This window comes from Neolamprologus brichardi, chromosome 15 (genome assembly GCF_056152115.1).
Source record: "Neolamprologus brichardi isolate AB-2024 chromosome 15, ASM5615211v1, whole genome shotgun sequence".
Classification (NCBI taxonomy): Eukaryota; Metazoa; Chordata; class Actinopteri; order Cichliformes; family Cichlidae; genus Neolamprologus; species Neolamprologus brichardi.
In genome coordinates this window covers 473,430-492,408 of record NC_142118.1, presented here as the reverse complement: position 1 = coordinate 492,408, position 18,979 = coordinate 473,430, and the positions used below count along the sequence as shown (strand labels likewise).

The 18,979-nt window shown below is 42.3% G+C and overlaps 2 protein-coding genes across 2 annotated transcripts; one reads left to right on the top strand and one right to left on the bottom strand.

Moving 5' to 3' along the window:
• Positions 1-934: 934 nt before the first annotated feature.
• On the top strand, positions 935-11,766 carry stmn4 (stathmin-like 4). The gene is made up of 6 exons (XM_087852378.1): positions 935-1,029; positions 6,441-6,514; positions 6,716-6,811; positions 8,353-8,558; positions 9,124-9,315; positions 10,609-11,766. Exons 2-6 carry the CDS (start codon positions 6,502-6,504, stop codon positions 10,666-10,668), a joined length of 567 nt encoding a protein of 188 aa, XP_087708504.1. The 5' UTR covers positions 935-1,029; positions 6,441-6,501; the 3' UTR covers positions 10,669-11,766.
• A 1,407-nt stretch (positions 11,767-13,173) lies between these two features.
• On the bottom strand, positions 13,174-15,857 carry il17a/f3 (interleukin 17a/f3). Its single transcript, XM_006792945.2, has 4 exons — positions 15,835-15,857; positions 15,316-15,521; positions 15,084-15,227; positions 13,174-13,396 (listed from the first exon to the last, which is right to left on the bottom strand). The coding sequence occupies exons 1-4, from the start codon at positions 15,841-15,843 to the stop codon at positions 13,273-13,275; spliced, it is 483 nt and encodes a 160-aa protein (XP_006793008.1). The 5' UTR covers positions 15,844-15,857; the 3' UTR covers positions 13,174-13,272.
• Positions 15,858-18,979: the final 3,122 nt, after the last annotated feature.

Genomic DNA, 18,979 nt, shown 5'->3' with positions numbered 1-18,979 from the left:
AAAAGACGCCCAAAACCTTTAACCTTCCTTAAACATGAAAGAAAAATGTGTAATTTAAAGTTACTTTAAGTGGTTCAGCCTGAGACTGCAGATACAGATCACTATACTGAGGTTCAAAGACAGAAGCAGCGATCACAGAGCGGCTGCGTTACAGTAAAACATGCGTAAAGTACAGCAGCTGTAAACATCCACTGTAAAAATTTAATACATTTTGAAAAACGTGAAAAACTGTAAATATACTGTCGTGTACTTTTATTTGTGAATACAGTGGAGCTGAATGGCGATGCTTGTAAGGACTAACATTTACAGTCGGCTACAATACAACCTTAAACTGCTGTGGATATTACACTAGGAGCACTGCTAGAAGGCCTTAATGCCAAATAGGAAGAGCACAGGTGTATGATTAAAAGCTTATATGCAGTAGGTGCATGTTGTTTGTAGATTACAACAGTGAAACATCGGAAAATAACAGCATTTACGAGGCTTTCCCCCAGTTTCTTCTTTAGAAGAAACTGGTATTTGTGGTTATAATAATACTTACACGGCATGTGCTCGAGATTTCCTTCTCGCTCCTGTATTTACAGTTAGGATCTAAATAATTTAGAGTCCTGCGTGCTTCCTATCTGGGCCTCATGCTGAGACAAAGCTCCCCCAGTTTCTCACACTACTTCCCTGAACTCTCTCTCATGCACAGTACACACACACACACACACACACACACACACACACACACACACACACACACTCCTGCACCATACATTAAAACACTGATTCCACCACCCACCCTGCAGTACAACACAAAGAGCTGACGTCCCTCCCCCCCATCCTTCCTGTCTGCTCCCATTGGCTGAAAGGATCAGATGCTGGCAGCGTCTCAGACCAATGAGGCGTCTCCATGGTGATGTCATGGAGGCAGCATCGATGCTGTTGCTGATGCTGTTGCCTGACGCCTGCATCCTTGCAGCCAGACGGGGTAACCGTAGTCACCGGTTCACCATCAGCAGCGGAGAAGACGCCGTACAGAGGGGGGTAAGTCTGCAGCGCCAGGCACACAGCTGCACACATCTGTGTTGCACTGTGTGCCACTTTGGGTTCTTCAGGTTAACTTTCATGGCATGAATGAGCAGTACCTGCATGTGTGTGTAGTCAAGCGTGTCCGTGGGGTGGGACAGGGTGAGGAAGGCAGAGTGATGATGCGGCGGCAAAGGTTCCTGCTGATAGGCGACAGAAAGGGAGCGAACCGAGTGTATCGTCAAAGTGTAGAGCGTGAGACATCATTTATTATTGATTCTCCATATGTCCAAATGCAGCTTTGTGTCTGATTTAAGGAAGGAGAGGCAGACGGAGAGACCGGGGAGAAAATGGAGGGTGTTTTTATGTGTTTGTGCATAAGGCAGAGTCATACCGGCGAGGGTCTGAATTTAAAATGTGCTCAGAACCGTCAGAAGTTCAGATTTGTCTTGGATGGTTGATCAGGTTTAAGTCTGCAGTTTCGTTGCTGTAGCAGTAATCTCCCAGTGAATTGATTAATATACATGCAGAGCAGCTTTGTAGGAGCAGAAAAACATAACAGTACAACAATCTGTAGAGGAGCTCGGAAAGAAAAGCGTCTGGACTTCTTCAAGTTGCTTGAAGACGTTTCACCTCTCGTCCAAAAAGCTTCTTCAGTTCTAGGGTCAAATGGTGGAGAGTCCCAGATTTAAGTCCTATTGTCCCTCTTGGGGGACACTCCCACAGGGCTGATGACCTGGATGACTGAAGAAAACAATCTGTAAAGACTAAACCAATGTCAGAGGAATGTTTTGTCTCCGAGAGTCTGATCAATCCTGGTGTTTGCTATGAAGAATGCTAAGTGATGACACAAGTACAGAGTTATTATTATTAATATTATAATATTAGAAACAAGAAACACAATTACAAGTAGTACATAAAATTCTGCTCCCATGGAAACAAAAAACGTCCTTCTTGAGCTCAGTGCTGTGAAAAATGGAAATGAGACGACTGCTGTTAGAAAAGCAAATATCAGCTCAAGTACAAATCACAGCTGAAAGAATATGTGTGTTTGTGTTGAGCGTGCTGACCACGCCGATCAATTTTTATACAGATTTAATCGACTCGCAGAAATTATCTCAGAGATGAGAAGGATTTGGAGGAGAAAGTGGTCATATATGACCTCTGCAGCTAAACTACTAAATAAATATAGTTTAGTGATGCTGAGAAAGAATATCAAATAAAAATGTACGTGGCACATTTATATAGAGATTTACTGCTGTTAGTAAACACACTTTAGCTACAGCATTCAGCCATGCATTCATACTGTGCTTCATTCTATAGACACAAAGCTCTGTATATTACATTTAGAATAACCAATTCATTCATTTAAATCTTATCAAATCAGTGTTCATTAAGTCTGATCAGAAAAGTGCCTTAATATTACTTTTAGCAGGAGGCTTAAAGTCTCTCAGTAAGAAAACCTCTTCAGGCCTGAAACACAGTCGGATACAATCTTTCTTTTTTTTACAGGAAAGCCGATCAATAAGTAACTGAATGTCATTTTAATGTTAAAGTGCTGAAAAATATTAAATATTCTGAAATATGACAAATCATTCATGCTGACAATGCTAGCTTAGCTTAGCACAATGTCCGGAAACAAAAGGAAACATGTAGCGTGGCTCCGCTCAGTGCTAATTCCCACTTAGCTGTGTTGTTATTGAAGCAGCCAATAAAACCAAGAATTTATGAATGAGTTTCATACTTGTCAGTTTTTTGAGTCCGTCGACTCTCAGGGCTCCTTGCTAAGCTACCTGGCTGTTAGCTCCATCTTTAGCGTAAAACATGAATAGCATCAGTTCTTTTACCCGACTCTCTGCAAGCGGTCAAGGGAAAGATTTGTACATGTGACAATGGTCTTAATGGAGGATCAAATGAGACCGATCCAGAATCATTTGGATCGGTCATGAGGGCAAAATGAGTATTCAGTGACGAGTGACAAAAGGTTGCTGGAGGTTGATGAGCCAAAGCTCCGGTCACATGGGCCTAGAGACCACTCAGTGAGCCCTGAGCGACCCAAACATCTCTGGGAAAATATGTGTATTCTTGACCGGTTGGCAAAAACGTACATGTGATTGCTTTGGTCACTAGCATGCTGCCACACAGGTGGTGCTTTTGTATAATCTCTGAGTTAAACCCTGAACAGTGTGACACAAACTGCAAACGTGGACCATTTCCCTTGAAAGTAAGTAAGTGCACCTCATTCTTTCAAGTTTTACTACCGCTCAGCTAATAGTTAGCAAGTGTTTACGGCCAAACTACATTCACACTGCTAACAAACAAAGCAACCACCAGGACAAGAAGAAGGTGCAGAACCTTCAATAGATTTCAACCAGCCAGAGCAGCGACTTACAGGAAACACTGCCGACTAGTTGGGAGATTTTCTGATAGCAATCGCTGCTCGCTGTTGTTGTTTGGGGGCTTGTTTGCTTTTTTTCTTTGTTTGTTTGAGACTCTACCAATTAAGGAGCTCAAATTCAAATTCAGTGAACATCATACAGTCGTATAATGAAAAACCTCAACAGCCTATAAGGTAGCTGTCAGCAGAATTTCCCACCAACACCACCCAAATGTTTCCACCCTCTGTCTCTCTCCCAAACTCGAAGTGACACACTCACTCCTGCAGGAAGCCGCGCATTGATCTGCAACCTGGGCGTCTTTATAATATGAGAAGCAGCTGTGTGTGTCCTGTGTGCGTGTGCATTACAGCAGTGCAGCAAAGCTGTTCGTTTACTGCTTGATTAGTGTGTGTGTGTGTGTGTGTGTGTGTGTGTGCTGTGCAAAATCATGTGTTTGTCCTTGTCTGTCCCTCAGGGAGCCGTGTCAGGGTGGCCAGGTGAGCCTGAGCTCACTGCAGTATAATGATCTGTCTTCCTCGGTGATGCAGGTTGTCTCATTAGGACACGTCTGTCTCTGTGTAGAGACGGACGTTCGGGCTCGCTGACACGCTCGTTTGTAGACGGACAGACAGACACGTTTTGGGAAATATGCTCATTTGCTTCTGTCTGAGTAAACGTTCAACAGCCAACTGGCCAAGCTTGAAACACATCCAGCACCTTTGCTGCTTGTTAGTGCATCCAGATAAAAATACAATAAAATAATTTTTAGGTAGTTTCAGCTGTTTACAAACATGTTAAAGCTTTGAGTTTAGCATTTGTGTTATCTCGGTTTTGCTGATGTGATCACATTTGGATGAAAAGGTGGAGTTATCAGCTAGCACTGGTGCTGGCAGTGTTTAGCATCAGTTAATATCAATTCACCATCATATTAAATGGGATTCTAATTTATAGCAAACTGGTTGAAGACTGAGTGGAAACCACTGGTCTATAGAAAATAATCTGTATTCCCCAACTGGTTGCATCTGGTTGAACTAATTTCCTGGCAGTCACTGTTACAAATGGCTAAATCCTAGTCACACATCACAGGTATACAGGTTTGCTTGTATTAAATTTGGTTGTTTTGGCTCAGCTCAAAAGTGCTCCTTTTACTTTAAAAATTATCTTTATTTTACATATCCGGGATATGGAGACCTGAACACAAAACACACAACCCCAGGTCTGAAGCACAAACGGAAGCCTGGATATTTATAATAATAATAATAATAATAATAATAATAATAATTTATATACTTGCCCTCTACGTCTACACTTCGATCAAAGACTCTGCTTAGCTTCACTTTCTGGCTGCTCTCCTAGCTTGCATGGCAACTACTCACTGAGTGGTTTCCAGTCAGCATCACACTTGGTCAAGCTTCACTACATGTGGCTGGTTTGTGAGGGAACTACAGGTGACTGTGGCTCCAGCAACCACTCAGCAACCAGTCAGGTAATAATACTCATTTGTCACTGACCAGTCTCTAAGCCGTGACTGAGGCCTTAAGAGACTAACAGAGTGGGACCGACGTCATTAATGTGACACATGCCAGTCGTCTGTTCCTAATGTCAGAAACGACACAAGCAGGCACTCTTTAGATGAGAAACTGAGAAGAACTAACAGGACTGATGAATACTGACTGTAACAGGGCCACATGTGGGGTAGACATCAGTCCAAGTACGTCTGACTTTCGGTCTGAAGACAGAGCACCTTTAGATTTAGACTTCACTTAGTAAGGGCAAGTTTAAGGTTGAGAAAAGGTCCTGATTTGGGCTACAATGTGTCCCACAAAGCTCCATCCTCTAGGTTTCAAGATGGTGAGTTCAACTAAATCTAAAGGGAACAACATCAGGGATCAAATATAAGAGATGGGTGTAGCCACGGCGATGTTGTCCACTGGCTGGTGGGAGCTCCGTCACTTTAAAACACAGTGGGAAGGTCTGAAGATAGCAAATGTCTCAATTATCAAGGACCCCAGCACGCCTGTTACATGACGTTCAAATGTTGTGTTATTGTTTTGGACCTCACAGTGAGCTGGCTGTGTGTCCTCGTGCCGGTGATGCTGGCTCCCAGGATTTAAGCAAACGTAATTAGTGTGTGCAGCGGAGCGAGGCAGGGTCAGTAAGCTGTGCAGAGCACGCCCAGAATCTAAGAGGATGAGATTATCCAATTAGCACACAAAATGTTTTAGAGAGGCAGATAAGTGTGTCTGTTCGGATCGATCAGGCTCATCGAAACAGTTCAGAGTTAAAGAAATGATAGAAGTTTAGATAGAGACACATTTATAACAGCTCAGTGTTGACGAGACCATCTGAGGAGACGATGGCAGCTGGTTCTGCTGCCTTTGTGCCTCGGTGCAATTCATTGAAAAATACACAGAATTATTGTTGAATTATGAATTATTGAATTTGTTGGGCAAAGGCGGCGTTTTAAAGGTCTGTAGAAGGTTTGCAGCAGCTTCTCTGCCACGCCTCAAAAACATGTTTGACTTGCAGCTTCTTCAGCAGGATGTTCGACTTTCTGCACAGATGGTTGTTTTCACATTTATCTGATGGGGAGGCAAAGTTACTCAACACACGAACAAAAAAACAGTTTAGTAGCCTGAGATGAACTAAAACAGCAGAGCTTCATTCTGCTGTTTGATGAACATTTTACTTTATTTTCCATTTTTAATGGTGAAACAACCACATTTAAAGTGCAGGAACACCCGACCGACAAACAAAAATTAGTATGTGTCTTTTTTTTCACATGTCAGGTAACTGTTGTCGAGAAGGTCAGAGATCTTTACCCAGAATAGTTGTTGTCTGCAGAGCTCTGATCTGATAATGTGAGCTTAAAGTTGACTTCTCAGGTGGGATTTTTGCATCACGCTCCGCCTTTTTATTCTGATTCTGCTAGAGCAGCTTTGCATGAGTCCAATTATCATGACTTGGCTGCTCTACACGCTGTCGTCTCCTCAGCTTCTTCTCATTGTGCCCTTGATGCTCCTGCATTCAGCCCTCTCTGTCTCTGCACAGCTCTCTGACAGAGTGAGGAGGATCTTCAGCGTCCCTGGAGAGCTACATTTGCAGTGAGACCATGACTCTGGCAGGTAAATGCAGTCGCAGCACAAACCCGTTCACCTCACACGCCCTGCTCCTCTGCTTTAAACGCTATACTGCGACCGATCTGTTCAAATATGAACATGCAGCATTTGTGTCGTTATTATGTCCGCTGGTACGACATAACGAGCATGACTTACGTCGTCAGTCCTCGACTGCGTGATTCAGCTTGATCTTCTGTGTGTCCTCAGCCTATAAAGAGAAGGTCAAAGAGCTCCCCCTGGTGTCTCTGTTCTGCTCATGCCTGAACCCACGCACTGCAGAAAACCCGACCTACAAGGCAGAAGGTAAGAAATCTCCTTCACACGAGCACTGGTGCTTATTAGGGTTCAGTCGCTTATAAAAGACAGACAGTATCTCTGTGGCTGAAGTTTGATGCTCATCCACAGATGACCCAGTCAGGCCCACAGTCAGAGCTGACGCACGCTGATCCTTTGTCCTAATTCTGGATCTTTCTAAATTATCACCTTTGGAGCTAAAAGTGAGCGAGAAGCAGTTTTGTTTCCCTCTAAATTTGAATCTAAAGTTCTAACAGATCAGGAGTGACCGCGAACTGGAACTAAATTCTGAACATATAACTTATATTTCAGTCTTGGCGTCATTTCTACAGAGTGAAACACTTTCTGTGTTCTTCCTGCAGATCTCTGACTAAAGTCAAACATTCGATCTCAAAGTAAACCAGATTCTCCATCATTTACATTTTGCATTTCAGCCGAAGTTTATGCTTCAGTATCACTGCAGCTGTCAGACGAGGAGTGGTCCAGGCGATGGACTGCTCGTGCTCGTGGGTTTGAATCCTCGTCGGGGATTTCTTATCTCTTTGTACGTGTGTGACAATAAATGTGTTTGCTGCTATTTAAGCGAGAGATCTTGGATACTTCTTGGTACATCACGAGGCACCTTTATAATCTCTGTATTGATTTTAAATGTGCAGCTGACCACGTCATACTTTTACAAACATGTGAAAGTTTGAGTGTTGAGCACCGTCAGTGATCATTCAGCATCCAGGCCTCTTTCCTCCTCATTATAAACTTCCCCGAGGCTCTGTCCCAGGAATATGTGATTTTATGTTTATAGCAGCATCTCATTGTGTAATCATAAAGACACATTCCTCTGTTTATTTATGGCACCAACTCTAAATATCAGCTATGATTTAACTTCCAAACCATTAAAGATCTGTGAAAAGACCGAACTAATTTTAAATTACTGATTAACCCCCCAAAATGTATGAAACTGTATAAATACTGTATAAATACTAAATACTAAACATTTAGTTTGATTCGATTTTAAAGCACACGTTGACATTTCTTATTAAATAAAGTGAGTTCAGTCGGTCTGATTACAGCGATCTCATTTATAGACGACTGGTCTCTCTAACCTCGAGATACAGCACATTAGTCCAGCTTAAGTTGAATCATGGAGATGAACAAAACGCTGGCTCGCCTGCTGTGAGGAAGGGTTTGTGTTTGCTTATTTATATATATATATATATATATATATATATATATATATATATATATATATATATATATATATTTTTTTTTTTTTTTTTTTTTTTATTTAAATAATAAATATTTTTATTTAAATAATATATATATATATATATATATATATATATATATATTTTTTTTTTTTTTTAAAAGAAGCAAAAACAACCCTGCTGCTATCGTTCAGCCGTCCTCCAGCACACAGAATAGACTCAACATCTTTTTGTTCTTGTACTTTTCCCTGAACGAGTTTCCATGTTTTAAAATATAACATGATGGCGATGTTAAAGATGAGGTCATGGATTCTGTTCTGACAGTAAATGCTGCTTCCACCAACACAGATGCAGTGGACTTGGCCTGGTGCGTCATCAAAGACGTAGAAGTCATCGAGCTGAACAAGCGTGCATCGGGCCAGGCCTTCGAGGTCATCCTCAAGCCCCCGTCTTTTGACGGCTTGCCTGAACTCAATGCCTCCATGCCGCAGCGCCGCGACCCATCCCTGGAGGAGATCCAGAAGAAGCTAGAGGCGGCTGAAGAGAGGCGAAAGGTGAGGGAGCGTCATCTGAACAGAAAACATCTGCTGTTTGTGGCTCGTTCAGCCATTGTTAAACATCTGTTAGCACTCTTTGTGTGATTTATCGGAGAGACGGAAATAGGCTTAAAATGAATGAAGGGGAAGTGGGAGGGAATATTGGAGTGAACGGAGAGAAAGAAGGAACTGAGCTGGGGGAGATGAAAAGAGGCAGATGAAAGAGCAGGGACCATCCTGTGAGGACACAATGATTCATATTCATCCATCAGAGAGGAGGAGGGAGCGACAAACAGGGGAAAGGTGAGGAGAGTGAAACGATTGTTAGAGATGGAAACAAGGCAATTCCAATGTCTTTGGATTCACTGGCTCACAGTGATCTGATGTATTAGTTATGAGGTTTGGCTCACCTGAGGACAAAGATTACAGGTGCTGACAACCGCACACATCTCAGTTTGTGTCTGCAGCCTTCAAATATGTTTGAACTTTGTTGAAATAGGTGAAAGCTGCAAACACCCTGCTTATCACCTGCAGTTTTGTGTAAAGGATGAGCAGCTGCCTTCACTTCTCCATCTCCCTGCAGTGCCAGGAGGCGGAGCTGCTGAAGCACCTGGCGGAGAAGAGAGAGCACGAGCGCGAGGTGATCCAGAAAGCTTTTGAGGAGAACAACAACTTCATCAAGAACGCCAAGGAGAAGCTGGAGCAGAGGATGGAGGCCAACAAGGAGAACAGGGAGGCTCTGCTGGCAGCCATGCTGGAAAGGCTGCAGGAGAAGGTAACGTGGCCGTGATTAACCCCCCGACCGTTAGAGGAGAGGGTCGCAAACTGATCTCAAACAATCATTGTTTGTGTGGTTCCTCACAGGAGACCAGGGTTCATCTCCCACGTGGGACCATTGTTTTTGTTTGGGGGGGGATTAGGTAAAAGTCCAGTGCTGATAATGCTGAGCAACGTTTTTGTGGTGCTGATGAGTCATTTTAACATGTGACATGTAGTAGTTCGACAGCAGTGTCACAAATGTCATATTAATGTTACTTTTAGGCCAACCATATGTTTTATATGTGCACATGTATTTGTGCTTTAACTATGGAGGCGATCTGGCCCATCTTTGACTTTAGTAAAGCAGCATAAACATGTCGTTTATGTGTCGTTGTTCTGTTCAGAATAGACGAACATTTAACTTTGCTGGTTCTTTTCATCCAGTCTTAATGATCTCCTGGGATAACGTAGAAACTACTTTTTATTTTGCTTTTGCAGGAATCAGCTCCCTGCACACCTGTCAATCAGAAATAGCCACGCCCTTAACCTTAAGCCTGATCTGTCCAGATGGATGAGCCCGACCCTCCGTACAGTTAATAATGAAGTTTTTGTGCTGGGCTGTAAACCTGCTGTTTGGTGCAGCGTCGTTGGACAGTTAAACGTGGGAGTCTGTGGGGACGTTTGCTACATTATTGCAAACTGTCCTTTAAATTCGACTTTTGAATGCTTTTCTTCTTTTTCTCTCGCTACAAAGGATTTCTGCAAGCTTTGAAGTTTTCTATTTTCTCACAGCCAGCTAATGGCTTCGGATGAAACTTTACATTTCCTGTAAAAATCAGTAATGAAGACGTTACACTGATATTTGTCCATGTGCATCGCAAACTGTGAAAATGACTCGTTACTGTCCCGTGTGTGTTATTTCTGAACCCAAACTTGTTGCCAGGCAACTTGTAGCGACACTAATGAAGCGTTGCTGGTTTTGGTCCAACACAGAGTGAACATCAACAAGTTTTTACTGTTTCAGCTACAAAGTTACAGACATGAGATTTAGCAAGATGTCAAACACACACTGAGAGCTAAGAAAAAGTTTTTTGAGTGTAAATGAAGCTTCAGCTGAACGTTTCTCTTCTGGTTTGGCACTGCTCACAAACCTGATCAGCAAACATGAATATTCGTGCAATGAAATCAAGTTGTTTCAGTTCTTCCACTCGGTCTCGTTGGGCTGTTCAAACCTTGACGCCGGCGTCTCCTTCATTAATGAAAATGTCTTCCTAAATGATAACGGCGCTCATGTTTCTGTGTCTGGCAGGACAAACATGCAGAGGAAGTGAGGAAGAACAAGGAGATGAAGGAGGAGGCCTGCCGGTAGACGAAGGGCACGAGGAACCGAAAGAGCGAGGAAAAAAAATAAAAAGGGGGGAACAGTGCATTAAAAGAAGAACTCAACAGCAACTAGGGCAGATTTTGGTTTTCATATTTGATGTTTGCTGCGATGATTCTGAACAAGCTGTATAAAGTTTAGCCACTCTTGATGTTAAATTTCTCTTTTTTCTAAAGGAACATGGGGGGGGGGGGGCGCCTCAGCACTAATGTTTTTAAAGAGGAACAGCCATCCAATCATGACTAAGTAAAAACAGGAATTAGAGCTCCTGTGTTCAGCATCAGAAGATGATTTTAGTGAAGCTGTGTTTTTCTTGGCAACGCCTCCAGTTTCTCTCCAGTTAGACTGAGTATCTGATCATTACCTCATAAAACCTGGAAATCTGTGATGTGCTTTATTCAGACTGGACAGTGATGTTGTTTCAGAGCCTCACTCAGCCATAACCAGCTCCACTCATTAAACACACAGGACCAGCTTTAAATCTGGAAACAGCTGCAGGTCCACGCGCTCGTTCTTCTCACTGTTTCTTTCACTCCGTCTGGGTTTGTCTGTGAGTCTCACTAACGCTTTATGAATATGAAACAAATACCTGGGGGGGACTTTAGCTGTAGTGTAGTCGTAGATCAGTGACATGCGTTTGAGTCTCTTAGAGTTAGAGCACTGATTGCACTCTTATTTCATTAAGCACAACTCAAAGCACACACAGTATTCATACAAGGAGAGCAGTGAACACATACAGTAAAAACATTACGAGGAGGGGAAACGGTGACTGACTTCACAGTTCGGACGCATTTCTGGCTTCGATGGGTCGATTCGTGAGGCCGATCTGACCGACTTGCTTTGGTGTCTCTGATTGTTTTTGGTTTTCACAGGAATTCCAACCTAAAAGATTCAAATGGGATCAAATGTGCTTACGTGGTTTGGTCATGCTGATTTGATTGAAGTGTGTCAAATGTTTGCGCTGTAACGGGGGAGTCGTACACGGGCTTTGTACTTGCTGTAACTGTGTGTTGCTGTATATCTTCAAGGCTGGGTTGATTGTACCTGTTTGGCATGATCAATAAAAGCAGCTTGGCTGAACTCGAACTTTCTTTTGTTTCTCATCATTTTCAGATTTGATGGTGATATTTTTCACACTGATGTCCGTGACAGACAAACAGTGGTAGCTGGGATATCACAGCACAATCGAAATGATCGCCACTCTGTGTATTCAACTTGCAAAGCGACGTTGGTTCACCAGGGTTCAGTTCAGTCTGCTATCAGTTTGAACTGCATGCGATCTGTAGAGAAACTAGGATGAAATGTGCCGAGACTTTGTCACGGAACAAAAATGAGATGAGAAAATTCTGGAGAGACGAGATTCAATCGAATCGAATCAAGTCATGTAGGAAGGTGGGAGGAGTTTGGAAGTGATCCAATCAGAAGTAAGCTCCTTGTGTAGCAAAGTTTAGCACGCACACCATTCAGTCCCTTGGAAACAGAGGTGGAAGTACAACTAGCTCTCATGTTTCTCCTGAAAATGCATAAAAACTGTCGATGCCAAGGAGAAAGCAAAGAGTGGACACATGGACATATCTCGCAACTGATGTTAAAGAAAATAAGACACTTTGTAAAACGTGTAGAACAACTCTCGGTAAAAACACAAACTTTTATGTATTTATATTTTAGTCGACTGAATCAACTTCAGATTTAGTATTCGATAATCTTCAGCTGAAAAAAATAGACTGACCCTAAAAGAGTTTAGGTGCTTAAATTATGACTAAAACTAAATCATAGTTTGGTGCAGGCAGAGATAAGCTGCTACCTACAAGGGAGAAAGCAGTCAAAGGTCCCCAGGGGCTGGGGTATGCATAAGCACTTACCTGCAGAAAGGATGAGCTGGGTTGCAAGGCAGCTTGCAGATGGACATCGAGTGCCACTATAGTCAATTAATATTTAGCTTAAAGTGAAAGTTAAATGTATGTGAGTCTATAATATTTTACAAAAAGAGGAGCGACCAACAAAAATAGTGCTGTCATTAAAAATACTGTGAGATGCATTTATTAACATAAAAATAATTTGACCTGAGTTTATTATTTGTGTCACAGCTGATTCAGACGTTAAAGATACACATTTTTAATTATGAATTATGTTTACAATGAAATGAAAATAGTATAAAATGTAAAAAGAAAAATACCGAATTAGGAATAAAATAGGAACAAATATAAAAAAAGACACATATCCACAAATTAATATTATTTATCATGTACAAATGATGTCAACAACAATTCAAGGCTCACACTTTTGTCTACCATCGCTGATTACAGTTACAATAAAGCCCCGCGACCACCAGGGGGCAGACTGACACTCTGCAGCCGTTTAAAGCTCTCAGTCACAAAGCAAGCTGCTGCTGCAGCTAGCGCGCTAACAGCTAAGACGGGAAAAACGCGAGCACTAAAACATCACACAGGTCAAAAATGACTCTTTCATGTTACACATTTTACTTTCATATCTGAACCTGTTATAACTTAATGCAAACTGGCAGAATGCAGGTTTGTACAGGGTGAAAACAGCGTGCTGAAAGAAATGCGTCCATCACAAGTCGCCGCCTTCCTACCCCTGAGGTATGACGGTGGGCCTCACACAGGTACAGCCGGCGGTGATCACCTCTGTCCCCAGTGTGAAGATGTACTGCTTCCTCGCCTTCCTCCCTTTCTTCTTAGACGGTTTGAGGACCCTGTGGTGATGCAGGAAAGAGTTGTAAATATATAACTGAAAGGTCACAGCCCCTCCGAGAGCGCTGTGTTTGAAGGGGCTTTATGTGGGGGAAATAAATGAAATGAAGGCTCTCAGTTTAATTCAGTTACACGTGTTTTGCATTCAGTTTAATGCAGTGAAAGCAGCAGCTGCTGTGCTGACGCACTTACTTCTAACAAAGGCTGCGAGCCATGCAACGACTTTCTATCTTTGTTTCGTCTTGAATGTGGTTTATATGGGAAACAACAGTGAAAAACCATAACGTGCATCTGTATGTGTACTGTGGTTCTATAGACATGCCTTTGACCTGCTAACACATTACTGTACACAACCTCCACTGCGGTTTTTCAGCATGTTTGTGTTTTTAGCACAGATTGCCACAAAGGATGGCTCTGATTGGTTCTGCAGCATGACAACAGTGCCACACAGCCCCGGTGATATGGAGCTATATTTGATGACAGAAGCACAAACTGGGCCCTGATCACGACATTACAGATCAGGCTGAAGAATCCACGTCGCCCACTCGTGGACCCTCTAAAACTGTGTTTATCAAACAGTAATACCTGGTGACTGCAGACTCATTTGATTGGATCTTTTGGAAAATTGAGGAATATTGTTGATCTAAATACAAAACAAAACAAAAAAAACCCTCAACATCATTCAGCTACCAGATGCCCACATTCATTCGCTGATGTTTGGTCCGAGTGACAAACGTGTGAGAAAACAAGACGTGTTGATGCTTATCCAGGCGAGGAAATCCCAAAATGTGTATTCTGTTCTTCACTGAAGAAGTTGGACGAGCGACGAAACGTCCGACTGAAAACGCGACGTCCAGATCAACACAAGCAGCTCTTTGAAGACTTGATTCAAAATGATTTATATTTCAGTTCATATCCACACAAAGTGCATTAAAATACTAAAAAAGTTTTAAAAATTGTTTAATTAAAAAGTAAACTTAGTAAAAGTAAAGGAAAAATACCAAAGGGCTAACGACAGGGTATTAATTTATTATTAGTAGTAGTATAAATTATTCAATATTGTAAATACTGTAATGTAAAGTATTTTTTTAAAGTAACGTTTACTAAATAGTAAAAAAAGTATTTTTAATACCACTCATGACAAAGTTTTGGAGAGAAAAACCCTCAAATGTTACGCATGACAAACAAACTAACCACAGAATTTATTGAACAACAAACGAACAACATTTGAAACAAAACGAGTCCGTGTGATCACCGCACAGCAACTTTGTATCTACAGTTTTTGAATTTAGCTGATGATTTTAAAAAGTTTAAAATATTAAGAAAGAAATTGTGACGAAGCAAATGTGGTCAGTCGGCGTCGGCATGGAAACACCCAGTGGCTCCTGTTTTCTAGGTTAAGTGGAAAGACCTGCTTCCTGTTTGAGACCTGCGCAGTCATATCAGGACGCGAAGTACGGAGAGAAATGTCCAACAAGCGCCGTGTTTGTCTGTGAACGCGTTCGCTGATGATGGTGGTGAAAACTGTCCCTGCACTGAGCATTTCTGTTGCTGTTCTTTGGCTCTTTGTGCTCAACGAGCTTCAATCTGGATTCTTTCTGTTATCAGCGCTGTCTCTGCAAATGAGCTGAAACTGAACACAAGAGCAATTCTAGCTGTTCTGATGAAAACAAAACCACAGCAGCTCACCTGTGGAGGACCAGAACTTCGTACTTGATGGGTTTAGCCTCCAGGGCTCTATCCTCCCCTCCTCCCTGTGGACTCAGACAGCCGGTGGTGAGGCACTGGGCGTTTGAGATACGCTTGGGCAAACGAGAGTCCACGGACGAGTCACTGCGGACGGACGGGTCAGAGAAAAACACTGTAACCTAAAGATTAACACGACCCAGTGAAACATAGGTGAATAACAGCAGGGTCTTACATGTACGTCCACGGTGACAGAGACATGTTGGCGATGCTTGAGGGAGATTTTGCGGTGAAGTGCGGCAGCACTGAAGGATCTATGACCAACCTCACACTGTTGCCCTTCAGTCCAGCTCTGGGCCCCAGCTTTGCTGAGGCCGACTGGCTTTTCCTGGCACCGTGCAGCAGGGGAGCCAAGCTCAGGACCAGCAGAGTTCTCAACACCTAAGCAAGACAAGAGCGTGCAGGCCACAGCGTGTCAAAGTGCTGCATCAGCTAGAACACATGTGAGGAAAGGAAATATAACTTCACGACTGCTGCCAGTTCTTACTGGATGATCAGTGAATGAATCCAAAATGCATTTTGTTGTTAATCACTGCCATGCATTAGGACAAATGTCTGCGTCTTGATTTTGGGACAACGTTATGAAATAAGTGTTCAGAAATCAAATGTGCTACTTTTTTACATCACATTGTATAAAAGTGGCTCTAATTGAATAATCCCCGATAAAAGTTAAGGACAAAGCAGCTCGACTCACCAGCAGCATGACTGTTGCCTCAAAGCTCGGCGTAACTGTGAAGCCCTCCTGTCGTATCCTGTAACGTCTGCAGTCGAGCAGCGTTTATACGCCGGCACGCTCAGTTGGTGTGCTGGCAGCATGTGAGATGCATTTCCGCTCTGACTGTCACCGATTCTGCAGAAACGCGCGCTGATATTCGAAAAGAGTTTTGTTTCCGTGCACTAACTGTGCGTGTTATGTGTGATTACATCATGTAGCATATTTACTATGAAATCTTCAAAACTCTTAAGGTTTTTTTTTCATTTGACCCCATTTTGACCTGCTACAACAAGTATAATCCTCCTGCATGGATGTTCAATGTTGACACTTTCAGAAGGTGTCAAAGGTGTGAAAGCTGTCCTGCACCCGTCCGTCTTCTTGAAGTTGTTGGGAAAATTATAATCTGCTTCACAGTTTCATCGGGGGAAATGTTCAGCAAACAAAATAAGCAGCGATTGATGTGAAAGTCAAGTTCAAGGTGATGCGGGTGTTCAAATACAGTTGCAGTTATCAAAAAGCAATGTGAAATAGTGACAATTATTGTGTGTGTGTGTGTCTATCACAACCGCAGAGCTCTGATTATCTCGACTCACATCAAGTTGTAACTTTATCACAAACAAACAGGAACAAACAAATTAAGCTGAACTGCATCAACTTTCTGTTTTTTCTGAAACATAGAAAAGCTAGTAACGACACCTACGCACAAACTCAGTCTAAACAATGTAGGTCAAGGAAATGCTGACACAGCTTCTGGTAATGAATCAACATACTTCTTAAATGCAAGCCATGTGATAACATCTTCTCTCCTTGTGTAACATGTAGAGTGAAGTTAGGAGAAATGGTTTCTGAAGAACACTGAAGAAGTTTCTTTCCAGGCTCTTTAGCTTTCATGTAAAGTGCTTTTAGAAGCCCCAGTTTGGCCCAGATAGCTCAGGTAAAAGCACAAAGCCATCTAAGATCAGGCAAACCAAAGTAGTATAGAAACTCAACAATCAAACATGGGTTTTAAAACATTTTTAAATAAAGAAGTTAAGATCCCGTTGGACTTCCAGATACAGACAAACAGCTCTAGTGACAGACGTAGCAACACCAACTGATAGCAACATCGGGTAAAGCAGCAGTGGTCTGCGTGGAGGCCTCGGTGCAGCGGCCCCAAAGCAGGCGAGCGGCTGATCCCAAAACAACATCCAAGATCTGCAGGAGAGCGCAGTCCCAGGAACGGCATATTTATAAAGTCCATTTATTGGTGTCGTACCAATTTAAGAAAAGTTGGAGTTTTTGATGCTACTTGATATTCATTAATTAAAGAGGAATAGTTAGCTTACCATAGCCTAGCATAAAGCTATGGTAAGCTACGGTAGTTCAAATCTGCCAAAACTGACATTCTGATTGTTTCATTTGTACATTAAGTATAAACATGTTGAGGTAGGCTGTGTGTTTTAATGTGCTGTAAACTTCTTTAGCTGGATTAACTTAAGGACATTTCCAGTCTTTAAAACAAGCCAAGCTAAGCTAAACAAAGCTAACTAGCTTATATTTACAGCGGACACTTGTTTTCTCAACTGACACACTATAAAAAAATAACAACTTAACCTCCTAGGACCTGCGTCCACATATGTGGACATCACATTTTGGGTTATTTAGACCAAAATACTGAACTTTGGTAAATGGTCTGTATTTGTATAGCGCTTTTTACTAGTCCCGCCTAGGGACCCCAAAGCGCTTTTACACGTCCAGTCATCCACCCATTCACTCTCACATTCACACACTGGTGGAGGCAGCTACGGTTGTAGCCACAGCTGCCCTGGGGCAGACTGACAGAAGCGAGGCGCCATCGGCCCTTCTGGCCAACACCAGTAGGCGGTAGGTGAAGTGTCTTGCCCAAGGACACAACGACCGAGACTGTCCGAGCCGGGGCTCGAACCGGCAATCTTCCGATTACAAGGCGAACTCCCAACTCTTGAGCCACGATCGCCCTGAACTTTGCTCTACAAGGGCCTGATATCCACTTACGAGGACATTATCCTGCTACTGTTCTATCAAAATTTTAAATGAATATCCTCATGTGTGGCTCTGATTTTTATTAAAAACAAAAATAAAGTTTAAAAAAAAATCTTTGTTTTTACATTCATCGGGCCCCAATGTGACCAAATATCAAAGAGAAATTAAAAGTGCTGCCGTGGAAGAGTTCGGGTCTTAGGAGGTTAATTATTATCCCATCGTGTCAAACTTTTCAATTAAAGCCAAGCTGAGTTTCTCTAATGTTTCAAACCTTTAAAAATGAGCCAAAGCCTGAACGTCCCAAACAGAGAGATCAACTGAAGTGAAATTATGGCCAGACTGTTCCCTTTATGCTGCAGTCAGCAAGTGCAGCTGTTTTTCCTTATAAACAAATTTTAAAATGTTCTATTTGAATAATGTAACCACAGAGCGGAGTTAAAGGGAAGCAGAGGTCACGCCTGTAGAGGAGATCACATGGGAGTTGGTGTAAATCAGGTTGAAACAAAAAGTGTTACAGAGTGACAGTGTTAACAGCCTCACACTCAACATAAAAGACCCGATTCGAGTTTCCGTGGATGAACAGACAGATTATTTATTTTTGTTATGTTCTTTGAACAAGCATCACTTCCTTACTCAGACAAAGCAGCCAAATGTATTTGTAGTTATGGCGGGTTATGTAACAGTCAAACAGCGTAATTATTCCCAAGTTCAAGATAATTTATTGATACGGCTCCTTTCACAGTACGGCTCTGACAGCTGGTGTAAAAAAGTGAGTTAAAGGGAATCACAGAGCAGCGCTGATGGACTCGAGCAGTGGAAACTGAAAACACGTCAATGAGGTCAACTAATGAATCCCACGCTTTTTATGTGAAATGAGGCGCTGGGTTTACCATAACCACAACGCTGATACACGTAAAGTTTATATATGAATGATTTGATATCAGATTTATGACACTGCAAAGTCATTTACAGTCCTGTAAAACAGTCTTCAGCCCTAATGTTTTTATATTTTCTGTTTCTGAAGGTCTTTCAAAAAACTATTTTCTCATTGGCTGATTTTGTTTAATCCAGTCTGTGTAGAAATGAAAAGTATCCTAACGTCACGTCCTTAACAGGAGAGACC

What these genes read in the sequence shown, in the direction of transcription:
- stmn4 (XM_087852378.1), top strand. An exon ending in CCCGACCTACAAGGCAGAAG is followed by an intron (nt 6,812 to 8,352) that starts GTAAGAAATCTC and finishes CCACCAACACAG; the next exon opens with ATGCAGTGGACTTGGCCTGG. An exon ending in TGGAAAGGCTGCAGGAGAAG is followed by an intron (nt 9,316 to 10,608) that starts GTAACGTGGCCG and finishes TGTGTCTGGCAG; the next exon opens with GACAAACATGCAGAGGAAGT.
- il17a/f3 (XM_006792945.2), bottom strand. An exon ending in CTGTCACCGTGGACGTACAT is followed by an intron (nt 15,228 to 15,315) that starts GTAAGACCCTGC and finishes GTCCGTCCGCAG; the next exon opens with TGACTCGTCCGTGGACTCTC. An exon ending in GAAGTTCTGGTCCTCCACAG is followed by an intron (nt 13,397 to 15,083) that starts GTGAGCTGCTGT and finishes GCATCACCACAG; the next exon opens with GGTCCTCAAACCGTCTAAGA.